A 24,077-nucleotide genomic window follows, 5' to 3' on the forward strand; every position below is an offset into this window, starting at 1 on the left:
AGATAAGGAAATACATGTATATCTGAAATATTAGAAAAGATTAAACAAATTCAAACCAATGTTCCAAAATGGTTGAATAATACATTTAAATAAATGATGAATTATGTATTCAAGGATGCCAGTGGATATTAAAGTGAATGCAACACCATAGCCATGAAATCATTCTTCTCACAAAAGAATTTTGATGGAACTGATGGTCGCCCCTAGCTTGTGAATTAGATCACAGAAAGACCCTCAAACTATCAATAACAGTGTAAAACTTAGATATCATATATTTTACAAACCAGATGAGTAAATATTACCCTAAACAGCAGATGAGCAGGTTTTTCAGTGTTGACACTGATTTATATAATGGGAAAATAAGACACTTTTGATTGGCACAATTTAGCTATATAATCTACAATGTTAACACAAAAAAATGGAGCGTATTGATTGTTGAACAAATACAAGAATGCAAGTCTGTATATAACACTTTAAAAAGAAGATGCAAGGTAATGTGTTTAAATAACATTTTTAATGAAATAAACATTTAGGTAAAATTATTTCTACTTTATATATTTCTATACATAATTTGCAAAGATCTAAATTTTATAAACAATCCTTTCATCCATTAAAAACAACCAAAAAGACAATGACATATGTAAACTATTTATTGAACATTTGCCACCAAATATTGTTAAATACATAACTTGTAATTCAAGTTAAAATGTCAACAGAATACCAATATTTACATTTCATAAGGAATGTTACATGACACATTAAGGCGCAAAATCTTTTGGCTTTTGTTTGAATAGAATGATAGTAATAGCAAAAAAGATGTAGAATCTTCATTGTGAAATAATGATTAGGCTAAGATAGTCTTACAAAAATATGGTGGAAGCTTGAAATAATTCGGTTCGAGATCCTGCTTCAAGCCCTGAAGCAAGACTTATAAATTATACAGTTGAAAACTTTACATTTACATATAAAGGTTCTCCTATCCAACATTAAAAATTACACCTCTAGGAATCAAAGCTTCTAGGCAACAGTTTTAAAGGTCTGCAGTATCAAGTTGGTTTGATGAATTAGTCTGTTGGCACTCACAAAAACATTTATTGCCCTGCAAAAAGAAAAAAAAAAATCATGAGAAAGCATTAGAATTTAAGCCTACAATTTTGATACAAAATAATCCAGCATTCAATTAACTTCATTACTGAAAATTCAGTTTTCAGTGTTTTGTACTATAAAGTTTGCCTGAACATTCAGTCAACCAACAGAAAACAAAACAAACAAAAAAAAAAAAAAACAGGTCAATGTATCAGAACTTACTTTCCATCCTTAAAGTATGTTTTCAGGGTATCACTGAAGCTTTTAGAATACTTCACAAACTCCTTCTTTTGGTGTTCAAGGGCCTATAGAACAAACACATTTTAGAAATCCAATGTAAATTATTAGGACTGGATCATTTATATGTGTAGCAGATTTCAGCCTTTCATGAAAGTTGTATTTGTTTGTACTTACCCTACGATTTTGATATTGGTATTTCTTAAACACATTGTTCACTGTATCAAGAAGCTCTTTAATTGCACTTGCAATGTCTCTACAAAAAAAAAAAAAAAAATGGTTTAAGACATTACTACAAGAGAAAAACATTAGGCATTACATTTGCACCAAAAAAAAAAAAAAATTTAAAAAGGACTAGAAGAAAGGATTTCAGAAAATGAAAGCTGAAGATAGACTTACCTGGTATTACACACTTGAGCAACATGGCAATTAAAATTTTAAAAATTACCTTTATTAAATTAACCTTTAAATTAAACACTCAAGAAACACTTGATTTTTTCTCTATTGTGAAAACAAGTAGCATTTAGCCATCAGATCATTATGGTGTACTGAACTAAACATTTTCACAGAAGTTGGATAACAATGATGGAAAAATCCAACAGTCTGTACACAAATGCTCAGTGATGTAAGAAAATTACTTTTTATTCTTTTTAATAGAGATATCTCATATGCTAAAGACCAAAAAAATAGAAAAACAAATAAGAGCCAACAAAGATGCCTCAAGTACTTGGGACATTAACTTAATCAAATGAAACAAGTTCAATTATATTTTACAAATATTGTAATATAAATGCTCATCTTGTCTGTTATTTGGTAAAGATGTACACTACATCCAGGGGCAGCTGTCAAAGAGTGCATATAAGAACAACCAACATATTCCTCATCTATACAAAGACCCACCTCATGTGGTATAACACAGCAGCCTATAGAATTCCTTAGCATTGTTTACCACCCCCCCATCCCCACCCCCAAAAAAAAGTCTAAAATAATTTTTTTTTCCCCCAAAAAGGAAAAAAAAAAATTCTGCTACACATAATACCAAAATGTCAAGATAAATATCGTAGGAATGTCCAATGTCTACTGCTGTGCTGATACAATATACATCTTACATGTGATATGTTTTGAACAGTCCTGATCACAGTCTGACATCACAATCAGGACAGTGGAGGAATGTTTCTTTGCAATTTTCTTATATTTTTTTTTCTGTTTGCTTGTGGATGAGAGGTTAGAACGTTGGTGCCTGTCCAGCAACATGGACACTTTGTATTATTGTAGGTTACCACAATGCATGGCTCAGTGACTTCCACATTTCCCAACATGAACATTATCAGTTGTTGCATTGTGAACTGTGCTTAGGTGGCTAATATCTCTCTTGTCCCCTTCTCTTGATTGCAATTTTCTCCACAAAGCTACTGCACACTGCTCCAGTTTTACGCAACTAAAGTTACCAGGCATATTATTGCAGCTTGGCCGAACAGTGCTGCATTCATCAGTTTCACTATCTAAGTCAACGTCGGATGCCCAATTCAAATTGTCATTACTATCGTCTGACTCAAATAATCGTTCAGTTTTAGCTTGTTCTAAAATAGGCTTTACAGCTTTTCAGCATTGTGTTTTGGTTGAACACCCCACTTATGAATACTGAGGAGTTTCCAAAGATTGGCAAAATACATAGAAATTGTCATTATTTTTTTGCAGCATGATGATAGATATTTTATCCATTAGGTGGTAAAAGAATTGTGTTCCTCTACTGATAGTTAGAGACCTAGTGTACAAATAAAAGATTACTCCTTGTCAATAGCTGGTATGATTTTTGGAAAAGACCTAGATTTTTATTTTTTTATTTATTAATTTTTTTAACATTTTTAAAAGGGAGATGGCCCACATCCTAACTGGAGGTAATTGTTTATTTTATCCCAAAATAAAAGGGGTCTTCACCTTTACACATTACAATTTACTTGGGCTGGCTTTCGTCATGGTTGCAATACAGAATAAAAATTAAATCAAGTTGTAAACCACATTTTAATACTTTGAGAGAAAAAAAAAAATTCTACAGTAATTATATTGTTAGATTAACGTGCAGCCTTCAGAACTACAGACCACTCTATTCTTTCGCATAAGCTGGAAAATTAACTTGGGGCTTCATACATGAATAAAGCACACGCACAAAAATGTTGTGTACACCCATTTCCACGCTCACTTCGAGAGGTGTAAAAAACTAAACATGGCGTAAAGCTATGCACATTTTCAAAGCAGCCTCAGACCATGCGCACACATGTTCCGGCTCAGTTTTGTAAACGGGAAGCATAACCACGTCAAAGCAGTGCTACTGTTTGTGTGGTTTCTCTTTCTTTTTTAGATTTGCATCCATCACTCTGGCTTTATCAAGTAAACCAAAATTAATTGCATATTGTTTACTAATTTTAGGCACTCTATTCTAACCATTCTGTAACAAAAGAATGATGCAAAGAATGGCCATTCTATAACAACTACCACGGCTGCTTTAGTATTGAAAGAAGACATTGCAAATGGAAGAATTAGAAAAGAACACATATTTAGAGAGCATGCCGATTTGTTGTCCAATGATGATAACTGGCTTCTAAGTTGATTTAGATTTCCAGAAACTATCCTCTTTCAGATGTGTGCTATTAGAATACTAGGATGTATACTTTAATACATTTCATCATAAAAATGATATCAAGTATGTACATTACATTTTACAGATAAATCATTAATTTAAATAATGCATACTGTTAAGGATTAAACATGTGGGGGCATGGAGGCATGGTGAAAGCACTGCTGCCTTGCTGGAAGGGGATCACATCCCATGTGTGTTCCCTGCCTGGAGTTGGTATGTTTTCCTGGTGGGTTTCCTTCATGTGCTTCGGTTTCCTTCCAAAAGGCATGCAGATTAGGGGATTTGGCGATGCTAAATTGACGCTAGCGTATGTGTGTACTTGTAGTCCCCTTATAATAAGCTGGCACCCCATTCTGGAAATGTTCCTGCCATGCTTTCGATACTTGCTGGGAATGGCATGATTTTTCAATGTTTCTTAAATGTTTTGAAGAATCTGCGTTCTAAGCTTATAGCTGGTTTTACATATATTACAGACGCTTACTGTGTGGCGATTGGTTACATGGTGAAAGAAAACAGGAGGACAGGAATCGGGGGGTTGGTACATTTGTCAGAGACAGTACTGTTGCAATAAAGAATGACCATACAGAACAACATCCATTAAAATTCCCAGGACACCTTGCCACAATATCTCTAAAAAGTGGTTGCAAAAGCAGCTGTACTTTCAATAAGAATATTTATGGTGGTTCTGATGAGGCTCCAAGAAGCTAGATATATGAATGAGTATCCCATTGGTTTAATTGAAATAATGTATAAATGTTGGGTTTGTGAGTTGGTGATCAGGGACACAGACACATAATTCAATGGATTTTCTTCTAAACTGGCTTTTTTATTGCAGCATTACAGTCTTTAAATCAAACTTACCAAACCCCAGTTCCTATCCTTTTGTTTTCTTTCCACACATAACCAATCACCACACAATAAACACCTTTGTGATAGCAAAACTAGCTACAAACTTATAACAATGGAGTGTTCAGAAATTTTAAGGAACATTGAAAAATCATTGTTATTCATAGTAGCATCAATTTAGCATCACCTTATCCTCTAAACTGCATGACTTTGGAAGGAAACCCACCAAGAAAAAAGCAAACTCCAGACAGGGACGTAACCCCCCCTCCTCCCCCCCTTAACTTTGAAGCAGCTGAGCTACCAGTGCGCCACTATGCCCCCTGCATGTTTAATACATGCTTTAATGCATTTCATCATGAAAATGATAAAGTATACATCTTAGTATTCTAAAGTATTTAGAGAGCTGTAATATCATGAATGTAATGCATTCTGTGTGGCAATCACTGTCTGCGCACACCTATCAACATAAGAGAAAGCCTGTTTAAGCAGCATGAGGCGATTAAGAACACTTAGAATATGATGCATTTAAAGTGCTACTTTAGTTATGATGGGGTTTGAGAAACCCTAGCAAATTAAGCATCAATTTCAAGATGAAGTTTACAAAGTTCTACTTTAATGATAAAATAAACAAGTCTGCTAGATTAAAGTGGAAACTGAGATTAAAGTCAAACTTTCTACTTTAATCTCGAAATTCACTAATATGTATATTAAACTATTAATTATGCCAGTAAATTAAAAGGGTGGATTGATGATGGACTTGTGTATTAATACAGATATGCTATTTATTGGAACAGTACAGACCACAATAATATTTGATTACTTTTCAACTCAATAGGTCTAAAACTTAGGTTATGTACCAATTCAATAAAACTAACAGTTATCTTTCTTTAAAACACCCATCATAACCTTAACCTAAAACCTACTTTGCTGTATAAAATTTTTTAGACAATTAGGATATCTATAATTATGAGGATACTGAGAAATCAATGCATGCATTTCTAGTCTGGGTGACTACTGCAAAACGTTATTCACAGGTTATCCAAAACATTCTATATACTGCTTTCAGTATATTTAACATATTGCTGCAAAAGTCATTACTGGAACTAGAACGTTTGACAACGTAATTCCCGTCCTTAGATATTTACACTGGCTTCCAGTATTTACAATCCTCCTTGTTATTTCTAATGATTTACACATTCCATCTCCCTATCTGAACGTATCAGTACAGACAAACCAGAGTAAGCGCTAAGATGTTAAGATGCCAGTCCAATAAAGAATCTAACAATTAATAAAATAGAGATGAGTCTTTACGCTACAGGTCCCCAGACCTGTCAAATGATCTGTCTGCTTGCACAAAAGATGCACCATCAGTTTCAAATTTAACCCAGACTGAAGACTTACTACATCAATTTAGCATACCCTACTGTGAGCTTCTCATTAGCTGTTCTTATTGCATCTCAGTTAGTCATTGTACAAAAACATACATTACAATAATTGAACTGTCATGAACTCTCATCTTGTCCATTTCTCTTCTTTGTATTCCCCTTTGGCACTTGGTACCACTGCTAATTCTAAGCAGATTCAATGGCCCTGGGAAAGATACCAGATAATCGAATGTAAAGATATGAAGGATTCTGTCTTATTTTACTGCCCAGCACATTATACTGTAGGGTCCAGCTTCCTGTAAAAATGAACCGAATTAATTTAGTTTTTACTCTGAACATAATAGTACCACTCCATTCTACTGTTAAATACAAAAGTGGGGCAGTTATAATAATAAGAAAAAAAGAGTACACATATTTCCCATCATTTCTGAAAGAATATCAAAGTTTATAAAAAGGTTCAGAATATGCAATTATTATTGCTTGATTAACTACTAATGATATGCAGTTTTGCTTTGCAAAAATAAATGCTTTTGGGAGGGAAGCACACAGTGACTGCTTTGTCTAACAGAGTATCCACAGATATCAAATCACTGGTTTACACAGCTGCAATATAAACATCAGCAAAGTATATTCCAGTCACAGCTTCAATTACTGATATTTTAAAACATGTCCAAAGTGCTATCATTTCAGAATGAAAATACTAACTTGATTGTCTGAAGAAATCGGACTCTGTCATTAATTTCATCAGGTATTTTACTAAGAATCTGTTTTAATGCCCGTGCCTTTTCATTTAAGTCCTGGAATTCTTGTTCAGGCCTGTCAATCATATATTCTGCAAAATTAACAAAATAAACTTAAAAAAAAAAACATATATAACCAAAAAAAAAAAAAAAATAGTGACAACATACAAGGTCTAATCTGAAAACATTTAAAACTAGAATTAAAACAAGACACTTCTAGTAATATTCTTATTATGTTGTAACAAGTAAAAGTTTTATAAAAACCAAGCTTTGAATATTTTTCCGTACGAAATTGCATAGGGGTGATTAATAATTAAAAGAAGATATTCACTTGGACTTGCATTTACATTTGTCATAGCTATTTTTAATTGTACTAAAACACTATGTATTCTACACTGTAACTGCAGTATAGCTCAGGATCATAAGATAAATTACAAATCATATGTTAACATAATACAAAGTAATAATAAAGGAATTAAAGGAATATAAAAAATAAATTTACAAAAGAGTTGGATTAACATTAAGAGCTGACAACACAAAATAATCAGCATCAGTGTAATATGCAGAAAACAGCCAGCTATAAGAAAAAGAAAAAAATAACAAAAAAGGGAAATGTAATATAAAATACCTGAAAGTAGGGGAGTACTCAGTTGCCACAGATCTGGAAAAATTGTGACCTTGCTTGTTTAATAAAAAAACCAAAAAAACCTATAAATTCCTGCAGAGGTTTACTGGAAATGTGTTTTCCCAATTGTCAACTGACCACATCTCAATTCTTATGGCAACAGAATGTTAAGATTCTCATCATTTTGTTTTATTTAAACCCTGAATTTATTTGTTTTACTGCTTTTACCTTGATTGGTCTGTTTATGTAATTGTTGCAGGGTTTTTTACTCTTACTAAAATGTTATATGTACAAGGGTCCTGAGAATGTACTCCGTGAGGAACACTATGCATAAATAAATTGAAATGAATAAACATTATCCTTGTGGACAAATTCAGGTATCTCTGGTTCATTAAAATGACTAAATGATCTGTGCAGAGACAGCAGTACTGCAAGGTTAATTTTAAGTGGTGGTAGAAGTGAAAGCCAAGTTCTTAGTTAAACGGTTTCCCACTACTTAATTAAACCAAAGCAATGTTTAAAAAAAAAAAAAAAAAAAAAACTTGTGATGAAAACTAAGAAAAAGGAAACCAAAGAAGAATGTAGATATCAAGTTAAATTATCTACATTATTACACTGTAATTGTGCAGACAATACTTCATATAAAATTCTTTTACTACAAACAAACCTTCAACATCTTCTGCAGCCATGCGCAGAAGAGATTCGGTAAAATTCATTTCAACATTCTTCTTCTCTAGAATTTTCAAGATAATATCCTGTGTGAGACCAGGTATCTCCTTTTCAGCCTTAGAGAGGAAAGGTGGGGGGGAAGGTAACTTTCATTATCTTAAAGAATGCCAACAAATGTTAAGATAAATAAATACAAATCGCAAAAAAGACCATAGCCATAAACAAACAAATAAAAGATACACTACAGAAAAATTAAAAAATACAAAGAACATAATGTGCAAAAGTATATAGGTATAGATAAAAAAAAAGCCTGGTTTCTTCAAAATAAACTCAAACAAGCTGACAATGTGATCATGCCCGAGGGTCCTCTTTTAAAGAAATATCTTGGGAAGATTATTGGCGAAACTTTCTGTAACCAGTCTTGTCTCTTAGTTATTAAGAGTGTTGGGCACAATATATGAATTTGCATATACTGAAAATACTTTATCCTTACTACATTTGCTTCCCGTGTCCTGGGGCCTCATGTATAAACGGTGCGCATGCACAAAAATGTTGTGTAAGCCTGTTTCCACACTCAAATCGCGATGTATAAAACCTAAACTTGGCATAAAGCCACACACATTTTCACAGTACCTCAAACCCTGGCGTACACAAGTTCTCCGCTCGGTTTTGCAAACTGCCGGCACCCAGCATCAAAGCAGTGCTACTGTTCCAGTGTGGTTTCCCTTTCTTTTTCAGATTGACATCCCTGACACGGCTTTAATAATACACTGAAATTAACCACATATTTATTAGTTTAAGGCATCTGATTGTAAATTAACCTGTAACAATATAATGGTCCATGGAATGGCCAAACAATTCTAAATACCATAGCTGCTTTAGCGTTGTTACTCTCACTGCACCACTCGGAGCAGCTGATTGGAAAGAGAATTAATCGGTATACAGCATCAAGCACACGCTGCTTCAGCCATGCACAAAACGCTTCAGAGCCTTTCCTGTACGGACCTTGCGGTTCAGAAACAGCTTCATCCCAAGAACTATAAAACGCACTCAATCAATCCATCAAGTGCTCCTTATAGAACTGTTTGTACTTATAAGTACAATTACCTCACTGTAAACTTGCGACACAGTTATAATATTGCACAACTTGCGCCACTTTATAAAGCGCATATTTACATATGATGACGATATTTTTAAGATGAAATGCAGCAAAATACGTTTATTACATTATACAGATAAAATGTTAACGTCATTTAAATAATCTATATTGTTAATAATTAAAACACGTGAGGACATGGTGTCGCAGCGCTAGCGATGAGCTGGCGCCCCGATTATTCCTGCCTCGCACTGTATTCTTGCTGGGGCTGGCGTGACACTGCGGAAAGACAGATGGATAGAATTAAACATGTACTACAAAGATATTTCAATGTTCCTTAAAAGTTTTGAAGAATCGGCGTTCTAAGCTTACAGATGGCTTAACGTCTATTACAGAGCCGATTCTGTGGCGATTGGTTACTTGGAGAAAGAAAAGGAAGGACAGGAATTGGGGGTTAGTATGTTTGAAAGAGACAGTACTGCTGCAATAAATTATTTCATCGAAGGTTGCGCATGGCGCATCAAGCGGGAGGCAGGAACAATCTGGACGAGGCGCCTGCTCATCACTATCACTGCGCCACAGTGTTCCCATGTTTAATAACATGCTTTAACTCCTATCATCATGAAAAATGATATCATGTATACATCTACGTATTTTAGTTATTCAGTGAGCTGTAATATTTACTAATGTAATGGATTCTGTGTCCTGTCGGAGGAAGAGAAAGCCCGTTTAAGAAGCAGGTAGTGCACATAGAAGATCAAATCCAAAACAAAGCATTTAACGTGCTACTTTAGTTACAATGGGATTTGAGAAACTAGTAAAACAATTTTAAGATGAAATTTATGATGCTCTACTTTAATGACAAAATAAACTACATGATTAAAGTTGACATTTCGTGCTTTTTTCCCCCCACTGTGTGCCCATTTGTTTGTCTGTACCCTAATAAGCTTTCATACGACACTCAGACAGCGGGCTACGACTTGCCTTTTCACAGTGACTTTATCATCTGACCGTTTTTTTTATTTCGGGCACTGTGCGACTTTGTGAAGTTGAACTTTCGAGTTTCTCCGACACTCTGTTACTCAATCAACTTCCTTTTGTTGTTTATACCACTGTTTAAACCAACAAATTGTACGTTTTTCCTTGCCACCACTTTGTATTCGCTGAAATTCTTCTATTTTTCCCCTGGGCTTTTGCCATTGTCTTTTCACAGAAGGCGGAGCTTAAGGGCTATTGATTTGCATATTCAAAGAGGCGTAATTCTGGGAGGAGTTTTAGGAAACAGCAGGCGCGTGCACATGCGTTACTTTTCACGCCGACTGGGATTTATGTACCGGAAGAACGTGGAAGTTGGTGTATGCAAAGATTTATGCATCTGGATTTTTTTGTGCGCAAGCACATTTTTGCTTTTGTCTGTACACCATGTTATAGTGTGAATTCTATGCACGGCGTTATAACATGAGGCCCCCGGAAAAGATCTTCAGATAATGCAACTAATTTTAAACACAACATTTAAAAAAAAAACTAAATTAAGAAACAACATTCTATGTGTTATGAAACTGTAAGAATGACAGATAAAAACCTGAAAATTATATAATGCAGTAGAAGATAAATATTCCAGTATGTTTTAAAATACATGTTAAGGGGAAGAACATGCAATAATCAGAAGCAAGAAAACAATGTAAATGTGAAAAGAGAACCCAATAATATGAAAATCTAAGACTAAAATAAAAAAAATTGGAGACTATGCATTTTAGGGTCGCTTTAATTTCATTACAAACTTATAGGATACTGGTTGTCTCTGGCACATAGCAAGAAGAAATTTTGTACAGCATGCTGGTCCATCATGTGGCACACAGATTCAAATTTACTTGCACTGGCCCAATTTAGACTAATCAATCAAACAGTCACATTTTACTATAAAGAACAAGCACACAATACAGAGGTTAAAAAAAAAAAACAAAAAAAAAAAAACATGCAGATCTTGCAAAATACACTGGATTGGCAGACTCCAAACCAACACTACTACTAAACCATACAATGTCACAAACTGCACACCATCAACTGATAACTAGGGCATAATACTAGTTTACACTGTGGTTAGCATGGTTTCTTCCCAGTTTCAGAGTCCTAGTTTCGAATCGAGGATTCCTGGAGTTTCTCCGAGCACTCTGTCCTCCTCTTACTTAAAGATCTGCATATTAGGTTTACTGGTGACTAAACTGACCCTCCATGGATGTATACCTGAAATTAATTGTTTTTTGCAATTTAGCCAGTGCTGTGGGGATTCAGTTAAAAAGAGTTTAGCTGTAATTGTGGAAGAATGTAACTGGACAAGAATAGGAGTACTCTTGTAAATTCTATTAAGCCTGCCAGGGAAAAATCTCTTTGTAAGTATTGTTAAAACTATAAATTTCTTTAATAGAAATAACTTAAATTACAATGTAAGAAAAAGCAGTTTGATTCAATCGTCAAAATAAGAAAAAAAAAAAAAAAGTAAAAAGAATATCTCCATCTAATATCATTTAAATTACAGCATTAAAAAAAAATTAGTTTCATACCTTAATAAAAGCTGCTCTCAGAGTCTGTGCTGCTGATAAATTCACTCGCTCAAGCTGCAATTCAATTAATTTATAGATATAATAAGCAGTGAATGAAGGATTAATAATAAAAGACATTCAAAGAGCATAGCCATCAAAATATTTTTAAATCAAATAATGCAAAAGCTTACCTTTTGTACAAAACACCCAGAGAATAGTATTCACAGCAGTCAATTTAATACAATATATTCTGCATGAAAGCAGTAACACAGCAGATTCATTGCCTACTCATAGAAGAAATAGTGTTGGAGCAGTACTAAAACTTGTAAAACTTTGTAAAGATACTCACATAGGAACACAATGTATGTTTGCTTCTGTTCATACCCGTCAATTTGTTTTTGCTTAATAAAAAGTTGATCACAAAAGACACTCACAACTGTGGTCCCTTGCCTGTGTTTAAAGATGCAACGACAGATTTAGAATCGGATATTACGACGTCTCAAAGAACATGTCAACAAACTGTTCAGCACCAGTTCCTATCCACATGCTCTACAAAGTACCAACACTTCTCAGCACAAAGCTTTTATTTGTGATCACATTTTTATTAAGTGAAGACAAAATGACAGGATAGTCATTAAATGGACATAACATACAAATGAACCCAGCTCTTCCATTTCTACATCTTTTAAATAAAAAGGATTGCAAAGACACAGAAACAAGAAGAGATTTGTAATAATCACTCTTTAATGCAACTGCACTAAATCAAAGAGTGCAGTGAAGTTCACCATTACGCCTCTTATTCACAGAGCTAGAGAGTAGACATGGAGATGCTTGTACATTCAGCGTTTTGCTTAGTTGCAATGTGCTTGTATTGATAAGCAAAAAGTACTGCGAGCTGTGGAGTGTTTGTTAACAGTAATATGTCAAGCAGAAAATTTTATGTGCTAAGCAAAACTTATACATGTGACTTGTACGTGGGCGGCACCTACCTAATGTGTCTGTTCCACATTTTTGTGGAATGAATAGCAATTATTAACATTGCTCATCTTTATTTACACATGGAATTGTAAGCGGTTGTCTACTTACAAAGCTTTAACAACACACTGCTCTTTTTATGTTCTTATCTATGAAAGACTTGTGTTCAGGAATTATTAAAGTCCCATCAGAAGATCTGAAACAAATACTGATGAAGCAGAATCATTGCAAAAAGAAAAGAAAAAAAAAAAAAGTACAAAGAACTGGGCCAAAGAGAGGAAAGCTTCACCAACCTTCCTGAAAACAATCATGTTAAACAGGCTCACCATCCATACAGGACTTTTTTTTTTCCTTAATGGAAGCAATGCGTTTCTGCAGGCAGGAGTGGGACAAATGAGTCCCAAATCAGTTCCATGCAGACCTCTAGTGGAAATCCCAGAAGCTTCCATCTATGCTTATCAACTTCAAATGGTACACAGTGAAGTTCTTCTAAACTGGCTGCAATACATCCCTATATGGGGATCTCTTCAGCTCAAGATTGCAATGCCTTACAGAGGTTGGTGAAGTAAACAGAACTTTTACTGATACAATGCACTGTGCTTTTCAGGACATACACAACATACACTACCTTAGCTAGGCAAACAGCATTATTAAAAACCTCGGCCTGCAGATAAACGTTTATACCTTCTTTCTTGTAAACACTAGAGGACCATTAACACTCACAACCACATATTCGAGACATTTCCCCCCCCCCCCCACTGGTCATAAGGCAACAGGTACTTGTATGGATAAGTAAATGAATGTTTCTTGTATATATCATGTATAGTTGTGTTTAACGTGCGAGATTGAAAGAATATCATCCTATAATGTAAATTTAGCAAGTGGAAACATGGTAAGACACATTTTACTATTTTAGTAGCTTCAATTATTCCAGGTCAGGGGGTGGAGGGAGTCTTTCACCAATACAGGAAATGGCCACACAATCTCTCCTTTAAGAATAAACAAACAATTTGCTTGTGGTTTAATAAAATTAGTAATACCTGAAGTCTTTTGTTTGAATTATTATATTGAAAGAGAAGTGGCATATTCCCACAATTGTAAATTATGCTGTCCAAGACCTGTAAACAAAATGTATGAGCCCTAACAAAGTAAATCAGACAACAGTCTTGTATATTCACATAAGTTAATGCATTTTTCTAATACAGTGGAACCTCGAGATACGATCACCTCTGTATACGAGAAATTCAAAATACGAGGAAAGTATGAGCGAAAAATTCAGATCTAAATACGAGCATTGGCTCACGTAACGAGCCACGAGCCAGGCTGTGGGTATAGCTCGCGGCTTAGGGAGGGGGCGTGGTAGCTGTAGCGAGCCGCAGGGCGATCTGCGGTGTCTGCGTTTCTCACCTAAGTGCACAGGTGGGAAACTGCCCACATCCATGATTTGTCCTGTGGCTGATGGGCTGGGCAGGGTTGCCACCCGTCCTTTAAAATACGGAATCGTCCAGTATTTGAGAATGAAATTGAGCGTCCCATTTTGAATCAATACGTATGCGTCCCTTATTTTTTTGTATTAAAAGTGGTAACCCTAGCAGCTGCCATGTCTTCCCCGCATATATAGAGAAGCGCGAGCCGGTTAAGGGGGAGAAGAAGTAAAAGAAAAGAGAGGAGAGGAGAGGAAACGGAGGTTGCAGGAGGAGGCAGGAATCCGCAGCAGTAGGAAGTCGGTGCGAGAGAGCGAGCGAGTACAGGCTCGCGTGTAGCTGAACAGGCGAGCCAAACAGCTGAAGCAGGACGGTGTAGAGAAGGTCAGCTGCATTAAGTGTCTCGCCTGTTGCAGAGCCCGCATGGGAGAAGCAGGTGAGACGCTAACAGAGAAGAAGCACCGTGGATTGTCATCTGTTTTTTGAAGACTGCTTCCTGTTGACGTTTTAACCTCGTGTTAAAGGATTGTTATTCTTATGTACTTTAAACCTCCACTTCACAACTGTTTTAAGGATTAAAGATTTATTGAATGCTCTACTGCACTTTGGACACCTGTTTTGATTCTTTTAATAATCAGTTATATTATTTACCAGTGTTATTTATTAAAGGTAGACTACAGTATATATAATTTATCAGTGTTATTTGTTAGGAAAATTGATTTTTATGTTAATATATTTGGGATGCGGAACGGATTAACTGGATTTCCATTATTTTCAATGGGGACGTTTGTTCTAGATACGAGAAATTCGCTATACAAGCTCAGTGCTGGAACGAATTAAACTCGTATCTAGAGGTTCCACTGTACATTAGAATCGGGCTAGTGAAATAGTTCCGTCTGGCAATCCAATGGTGCCTCTAAGGTGTTATTTTGAGCTGTACTTTTGTAGTTGTGGCTTTTTTTTTGGTATTGCTGTTCTGCCCTCTTAGTTTGTTTGGGAGGGAACATCATACTCTGGCTCAACATTTATAATTACTTCACCAAGGACCTTGTCTTCCTAAAAAAAAAAAAATAAGGGTCAGCATGGCCATTGTTCCAATATTTTTACTGCTAGGACCGAACCCCATTTTGACCAGGGGTAATGAATGCAGCTATTGATGTTTGCTTGCATATCTGTGTCACTGGGTTCACAGATTTTGCAGGATGCTTCAGACTCATATGATTAAACAATAACCTGTTTGAATAGTTTGCTCAGAACCTCTTATTTTTGCCAAAAATAGCAATTTAAGTATTTCATTACAATCTCAAATGGTTATTCCTACACAACCCTAGTATATATTCACTGTGACTTTTGCCCCATCTCAGTTTTTAAAAAACTATGAGGCAATTAAATTTTAAAGATGCAAAAAGACACAAAAATCATTATCCATAATAATACATGGTACATCTTTTACATGGCTGTGAAGGTTTCTCCTTTAGCTACATAGCTTAATAGCTTATCCAAGATACAAACATTATTTTGTGTAAGGAAATGTAACCCCAATTCCAGCTTGAATGCTCTTCTTTTAAACTGGTGTCCTGAACAGTGCAATTCACTTTTTAAATAAAAGAGTTCAGCTGAAACAACATTATTGATGCCACTGAGATTTTTGAAGACCAGGATATTGCTTTCTCACTTCAATGAATTAGGATCTTTAATACTCTTATTACACTAGGATACCCCCTATTTAAAACCATGGTGCCAAGGAAACACTGTGCTACTGTCTTTAAATCTCAATTGTTTTCTCACAGACCAATTACAATTATTGAAACTCCTAATGGTACAACACAAACTTACAGATTAGTTATAAACATCTTCATTTGCATTATTGTTTATAAATGTCTTGATTGATGTGATCATATCAAACGAGGATAGATGGGTATGGTTCCTAACCCCAATTGCCATCTTAACTATAACTTTGCCTATTTTGAGATTTTTCCATTAAGTATTTCAGTGATGACTTAATTTGGTTTCCATGTAAGAATGTTTCTTAGCCTGAAAACTAGTAATTACTAATGTTAAATGTGTATCATTTAATAAAAAGGGACTGGGCATTTACTAATAAAGCAAGTTGAATGGGAGTGCTGCACTGTTATAGTAGTTTAGGCTCCAAGTTTTCAAAGTTATTTATTGAATAAACTTATAGAAAAAAAAGCATTCATAAAAATACACTAATATACATGCACCATTTTTTATTCCAGGCAGAATAGTGCAACTAATACTGTATATGTAATTTCTCAAAAACATCAACAAGTTAAAGAACTCAAATGCACAATTTTGGGTAATGCTGGATGCTACACAGGTCAATACATTATACAGCATCATTACTTAAGCCAGAATTTTGCTTTGCAAAATAGGTACCATATATCAATAAGTCTCAAATGAGCTCTGAAAATATCACTAAAACACTTCTTGTGTGAATGGAGCCATTATCAAAAAAGGATGTACTACAGAAAATACCCTGAAAAAAACAGCACATCTTGAAAGCATATTTAAAAATTAAATAAACCACATCAGGAAGGAAAAGGAGGAGAAAAAAAAAAAAAAAAAAAAGTCATACATCCATTACAGCCTGCCCATAAACATAGGTGGTCAAGAAATAAACCAGAACTATTTGTAAAAACCTCTCCTCTACTATGTGCTTATAATCAAATTCCTGCTACAACATTAAGGAAAAGACCTTAATAACCATATTGGAGTGACTAACCTTTGTGTATCTCACTCACTCTCCAGAAGCATTTCTTAAGTTTTAAAAATAAGTTTACCTCATTAAAGACTGGGTACATGACAGCATAAAGCGGCATTGAAACCACTGAGGTTGTCTCAGCTTCATTTTTCATCTCTTCCATTGTCATCCTCGTCCCAAGGACCACTTTTGGTGAAAAGAAATTACAGATTCAGGTGGTACCTCATTCACGGTAATGGTAAATAGACAAACCCAAAAAATGGAATGTTTCTGTTTAAAAAAAAAAAAAAAAAAAGGGAGGGAGGTTAAAATATACACATCTTAAAAAGCACATTCAAAAAGTTCATCTACTTGCTAATCTGTTTTTTTTTTTTTACTGATAGTACAAAGTCAAATCAGATTAAACTTTCTTCTGCATTTTATCTCAATAAAAATTTATATTATTATTTATATATATATATATATATATACACACACACACACACGCACACACCACTTCATCTACTGAATCTTATCACAGTAACCCAAAAACAATCTCAAGCAGCATACTCGAACCTCCATATTAACCCTTTTACAATGCAGTTCAACAAGCATTAAAGCACATATTTGCAACTTTATGGCAATGGGTCTGTTCTATTTTTACACAAACTTGGTCTAGAGGCCAAAGAAATCTGTGGATGAATTTACAGCAGTCCCCAGACACATTTACATGTGCCTCAATAACCTGGTTATTCAAACAAATCTGGTTTATAAATGCCATGTAAACATTTTTTCCGATAGGAGAAATAGGATTATTGGCCTCTGACAAACCAGGTTAAGAGAGAGATAGATGTCACCATGAATACCTTAATTATATAGCAATTTACATTATTTTCTTATCTCTGTTGAAGATGACACTGGCATTTGCAGTGTATTTAAAGAAGTCAAATGAGGACCAGTAAGTTGTTTTTTGTCCCCAAACTGCAGACTCTGAAGAGCTTATCTGCTTATATAATAAGAAACCTTTGTATCAACTTTTCAGTTTTTTGGCAATCATTTGAAATAGCCTTCATTCAAAAAAACAATAGACTGATAATTTTCTTGAGAAAGCCATTTCATTTTAGCTATTTATGGACCCAGAACTGAACTTTAGCAATGCCAGCAACTAGCAACACAAGTGAACAGAACAGGTTTCAGGGTTGCTAATGCATTAGAAAGGTTTCTCAAAACAACCAATTAGCATGTAAACATGACTAATTAAGGATAAGCTAAGACAGTTTACCATTACAACACTGAAGCAATTTCTGCTGCAAATGGGGCTTTGCAGTTGTATGTGAATAATAAATTAAAAATCAGTCACTTCAAGAAGTAATTGCTATTAAGGACACCAGTAATGCCTTGGCTATAGTTTTAAATCAATTTAATAGAATCTTGATAATAAAAGGTATCAATTTCTACCAAAAACAGGAAAATTGCTGGGTTACCCCAAACTTTTGAAAGTGTAAACACTTAACCGGGTTACTGTTAACGATTTTGTAGACTGCACATGTATAATGCAATCTGTCAGCTTACACATATATTACTTTGTACACGCCTTCAGAAGACACGGGTAGAAGTGCCTACAAGATGCATTTCTAGAAGTAACTGTTTAGGTAATTGCATTATTTCTGCTCCTGGTCTCCTCGATATTTCAGAAATCACTTAATTTATGTTGATGAGCTGAACAAACAGTACTAAACTCAGCAACACAATCTCAAGAGCAGTAGGGTAACACGTTAAAAGTAGCATGCATTACATAGTCCAATTACTTGTTAAAGTTATACGTAACCCAATGCAATACTTTTCATTGAAGTAAAAATACCTGCATTATCAGCAGCACTAATTTCTTTGCAGGGCTTTGACGTCAAGCAGAAGAGTATGCTGTATGCGATCCGGCAACAGACACCTACAAAATTTCAATATGACTAAACATATTTATAAAACACAAAAAAAATATTACAGGAGTCCTGCTTATTTTCAGACTCAAGGTGGCAAATGATGATGTTTAACTTTTTCTAAACAGTTTAATGACTTGGAAGCATTTTGACCAAAGAGAACTCCATAAGATTACTTGCACATGGAAATGTGGATTTTTAAGAAACCAGGTTTCTGCCTTAACCACATTATTATATGAGTGCATGTAAATGCAGTGACTGACAATGCCACAAATGAGAATAACAAAATAACTTCCATCCATCCATTTTCCAACCCGCTGAATCCGAACACAGGGTCACGGGGGTCTGCTGGAGCCAATCCCAGCCAACACAGGGCACAAGGCAGGAACCATTCCTGGGCAGGGTGCCAACCCACCGCAGGACACACACAAACACATCCACACACCAAGCACACACTAGGGCCAATTTAGAATCGCCAATTCACCTAACCTGCATGTCTTTGGACTGTGGGAGGAAACCGGAGCGCCCGGAGGAAACCCACGCAGACACGGGGAGAACATGCAAACTCCACGCAGGGAGGACCCGGGAAGCGAACCCAGGTCCCCAGGTCTCACAACTGCGAGGCAGCAGCGCTACCCACTGCGCCATCGTGCCGCCACAAAATAACTTGCAAAACAAAAAAAGACTCAAAGTCTATTTTTTTTCCTGCCACACAACACTACCAGATAACCACATTACCTGAACATACTGAGTAACATGGTTTTAGCTTGATTCATACATGAGATACTTAAGAATATATGAACTGAGCTGGACTGTTGTTGTGCTGAAGTGTGTTGTACATAAAAAAATTAACATTTTGGAGTTCTTTAATTGTAATATTATAGAAAATATAGGACTAATATACTTGGTCCAGCTCACACCCCAATGAAGACAGTTTATAGTGCACCTAAACTCTAAACTTCATTCAAAGCAACTGTACTTTCAAGTCCGTGTACTTAAATTAAAGTTGCATGTTGCATTTAGCCAGTTTGTCAGGAAGGAGTACTTCTGATTTTAGCAAAAGAGAAAGCACAATGGCTGCAATATTACAGGATTTTTAAAATTCAAAATGAAAATCTTCTCTAACTGTTTACTAGTATTTCACTTCTCCGTGTACATAAAAGGAATGCTTATCTTTAGAAACAGGTTTCTCCACAGAGTGTACGGTCTCTTTTTAGCATGGTGCGGTTTCAAATTAAAAAAAACAGTGAACCAGTAAATAAAGTCCATGCTTCCCTGAGAAGGTATTAAAAGAAAAGTTATGGCCATCTCAACAATACAATATTTTCTTGTGTAAAATAAAGCCATTCTAACCTGACTGGGCAAGTTATGCTTCAGAAATGAAAAGAACAAAAGATGCAGTACTGAGTTCAAATACATTTCAAAATGGATGTATTTTCCTTATATTCTACTCCACAATTCTGCATAATCAAACTTCAACAGCATTCACTCTTAAAAAGTCATCTTTATTGCATTGAACTAAAAGTTGCATAGTTAGATGTGGACCACCCTATACTAAAAGCTGGTTACTGTATACAAATTTTACATTGAGGGAAAAAAAAACAAAAAAAAAAAAACAAAAAAAAAACAGCAAGAGCTGATAATGAATGTTGAAAAAACAACAAAGAGTTGCATATAATAAAAATCAAGAACAAAGAGAATTGTTCAATAAACAAAAAAGAAAAAAAAAATCATGAACAACATGTGAACAGAAATGAAGAAAAGCAGCATTTATAGAATGTAAATTAGAGGATAAAGTAATTCATAATGTTGCTTTTGATGAGGTGTTAATGTAATTTTTTTTATTTACTTTTTATTACGTTTGACTTTTTTTATTTTTACTTTTTCCTATGCTTTAGTATTCATTGGTATTTAAAACAGACAGTTGTAGTGAAATGCTCAAGTAACTGATTTTCAATCTATAATAACCAAGGATGAAACCGTCTTCCTCCCGTGCCCCACATACTCTTCTATGTACCATCTCTTTAAATACAATCACTTTCTCTAACGGAGGAGCGTCCCGACTCCCTTCAAGCATGGGGCAGAGCCCCCTTGTAGTTTTGTTAAAAAAAAAAAGCGTGGCTGCAATGGAGGGTCCACAATAACAGGAAAAAATAAAGCAAATACTTTAACTTCAAGAATAAACAAGACAAAGTTGCTCCGGTTTTTTTTTTCCCCTCCAAAAAGGGAATTCAATAAGCCGAGGCAGACACTGCAACACTGTACATGAGGTTTGTCAAACAACTAAGGCATTCTTTAATAAATAGTCTTACTCGATTATAAGAAAATGCCCTTTTTTTAATTATTAGATTGTGCTTATATTTCTGTTAGATATCAAAAATGCTATTGTTAATTACATACATCTAAAGATATGAATTCTCTCTTCCAACCCACCGCCCATCCACAGAGAACAAATAGTATGTTTATAGGGTATGTTCAAGTTTGTTTTAGTAAAGCCTTTATAATTATACCAAAGACTGATCAAACACTACCACATCAGGCTAATTGCACATATGTAGACGATACACATATATAAATGTCAACTCTTACTCAGCCACTTACTTGGTCATGGTCAAAAACACTGTCTAGCACTACATACACTATTTTATTTTTGGTGAAGCCAAAGGCAACAGTGTAGATTAAATTCATAAATATAATTTAAACAAACACAGAAAAGTCCATGCTCTTTAAAATGCCATTGGTAAATAGCTAATGATTAAGTGAGACACTGATTAATGGAAAAACTTCTACAGCACTATTCAAATTATTTTAATGTAGAGCTTCTCCTTTTGCTACAGTTCAATATCATAAAAGAAGAATATAAAGGAAACATATTATAATAAAGTTCACAAACTGTATTACAACAGGTACAAAAGCAAAACACAAACAGAACGTTTCTTTCTGACAAAGGGGTTTAAGACAACTGAAAGAATGAAGGAACTGCTGGTTTTGTCAGCTAAAATTAAGCTGAAAATATATGTTGATGGCATACGTCTTCACAAGAGCCAATAACAGAAACAATGAGTACAAAGATGCAAAGAATACTCAATGATTGAACATATTTAACTAAAACAAAACAAGATTAGAATATCAAACATTACTGAATCTGAACATATACGGGATGTGATATATCTATATAACTAAAATGTATTATTATGTCTACTTAAATTAAGCTCTGAACTGTTTGAAATGACATTTTTTAATCAGTATTTTTGTCTAGACATAATTTAATGAGTAAAACCTGGTCCAGTATAATGGTGATTGCCATTATCTAAAACAACATATCATTTTTAGTACTCATTTATAATAACATTAGTTTTTGTCAAGCATTGCATTTGCTTATTTTCAGATAAGAACTTTTTAAAAACTTAAAAGCAAACACAATAATGAGATTTAACTCTTTTAAGCAATCATTTGAATTCCTTCATTTTATTTTTTGTGCCCAAAACGTTAACAGTGACACATCAGAGAGTGATCCTTCATTACAAATCATGTACACTGGGTTCCAATCCTAATCCTGGTTACTGTCTGTGTGGAGTTAGTACCTTCTATTAATGCCTGTGTGGGTTTTTCCATCCATGACCCCGAGAGGTACAGTATATCTTAATTTAATTATTCACTGTAAGCTGGCCATGTGCAGGTAGGCCTTAAGATGGACTGGTGTATTATCTGGAAAGTTTTCCTGCCTTGCACCTGATGCAGCCAAGTAGCATTGTAGACCCCCAACTCCCTAAAGCTATGGACCCGATTAAAAGGGATCTGCAAGATTATGCTAATGAAAAACATCTGTCATTATAGTTGTTTCTACTTTATTTTTATAAGTGAAACTGGTTTATGTTAAAATTACTTATGAGCAGTTTCTAAGTGTTTTATTATTTTTCCTCGATATTATAGTGTTCAATGCTCCAACTTAAAAATACTTTCTTAGCTTTACGAAGCATATGAACAATGTTTAGTTTTATAATAAAACAAAAAACAAAACTTGGTGAACAGTAGCTTATAACTCCCAAAGTGTCTTAATATAGCAGAATTAAGAAGACGATGACACATAAACGTACGACCTTGCTACCAAAGTTAATTTTTGTACACTTAAGCACCGCTAGACATTGTCATCTTAGCATGATAAATATATTAATAAAAAAAAATTCAAGATAGAGCAGTAAAACCCTGATTTCGCCTATGTCTAGAATTTGAATTGTAGTCCGTTTTTATCTCTAAGTACAATAGTTTGGAGTAAAAACGCTGGAGAAATGACAGAACTCCTCAAAGACTGCTGCTAAAAGAAAACCGCAAGACATGTACATCCTTAATACTGACATATAGTAAAAACAGAGTAGCTCTGCCTACTTGCCTGAATTTGTCAGGTTCTTAAGACGCGAGTGCGGAAGCGCTACCGGTTGGAAGGAATGGCACTTACGAAGGACACCTTTCTTTCTAAGCCAGCTTCGACATAGCGAGCAGCGGCTACAGCTGCTGCTGCGGACAGGCCATAAAGTGAGGCCCTAATTGCTAAAGACTAAACTGCGCCCAGGCGCTCTCACTCCAGACGCTTAATCAATTTGATCACACCACCCACCTTTTGTCGGGAAACTATTTCTTTCTAAAGCATATAGAACCGAGCGAACAATCACAACATTACATTTTTGCTACTCACAACCCCCTCCCCTTCCAAAAAAAAAAAAAACCGGCATCGAACATATGCAACATTGAACTCAGCTTCTACGTCACTTGTATTAACTATATATTTTACCTAAAGTACAAACTTGATTTTCCCAGTAGCTGATCACTCCTATAATACTCAAAATCAGAAAAAAATAAAATGAAATACCTGTTTTAATGTGGATTCCCCGAGAAGACGGAAGTTTTCCTTGCTTGAATAACAGAAGGGCAGGGGAGTTAAGGCGATGTCTCGTATTGTATCGTCCAATCCGTAGGCACGCTGCATACAAAACGCCTCTTTACAGCGTTATGGATGTTGTAGTTCTTATTAAAGGAAGAGGTACGCGCGTAGATATAAGCCCGCATATCAAGGTGTCATGGGAATTGTAGTCCACACTGATACATAAGGACGGTAATAAAAAAAGACGTAGTCTCAAGCCGATTGGTCATGTCCATCAGTGATTGACACAACGTCTAGCC

At 35.1% G+C, this 24,077-nt stretch overlaps 1 protein-coding gene across 1 annotated transcript; it reads right to left on the reverse strand.

The window, feature by feature from the left end:
• Window positions 1-632: 632 nt before the first annotated feature.
• On the reverse strand, window positions 633-23,931 carry pdcd10a (programmed cell death 10a). Its single transcript, XM_028794483.2, has 8 exons — window positions 23,767-23,931; window positions 17,066-17,256; window positions 11,884-11,937; window positions 8,225-8,342; window positions 6,898-7,024; window positions 1,501-1,579; window positions 1,309-1,391; window positions 633-1,099 (listed from the first exon to the last, which is right to left on the reverse strand). Exons 2-8 carry the CDS (start codon window positions 17,153-17,155, stop codon window positions 1,018-1,020), a joined length of 633 nt encoding a protein of 210 aa, XP_028650316.1. The 5' UTR covers window positions 17,156-17,256; window positions 23,767-23,931; the 3' UTR covers window positions 633-1,017.
• Window positions 23,932-24,077: the final 146 nt, after the last annotated feature.

Source organism: Erpetoichthys calabaricus, chromosome 2, assembly GCF_900747795.2.
Source record: "Erpetoichthys calabaricus chromosome 2, fErpCal1.3, whole genome shotgun sequence".
Taxonomy (NCBI): domain Eukaryota; kingdom Metazoa; phylum Chordata; class Cladistia; order Polypteriformes; family Polypteridae; genus Erpetoichthys; species Erpetoichthys calabaricus.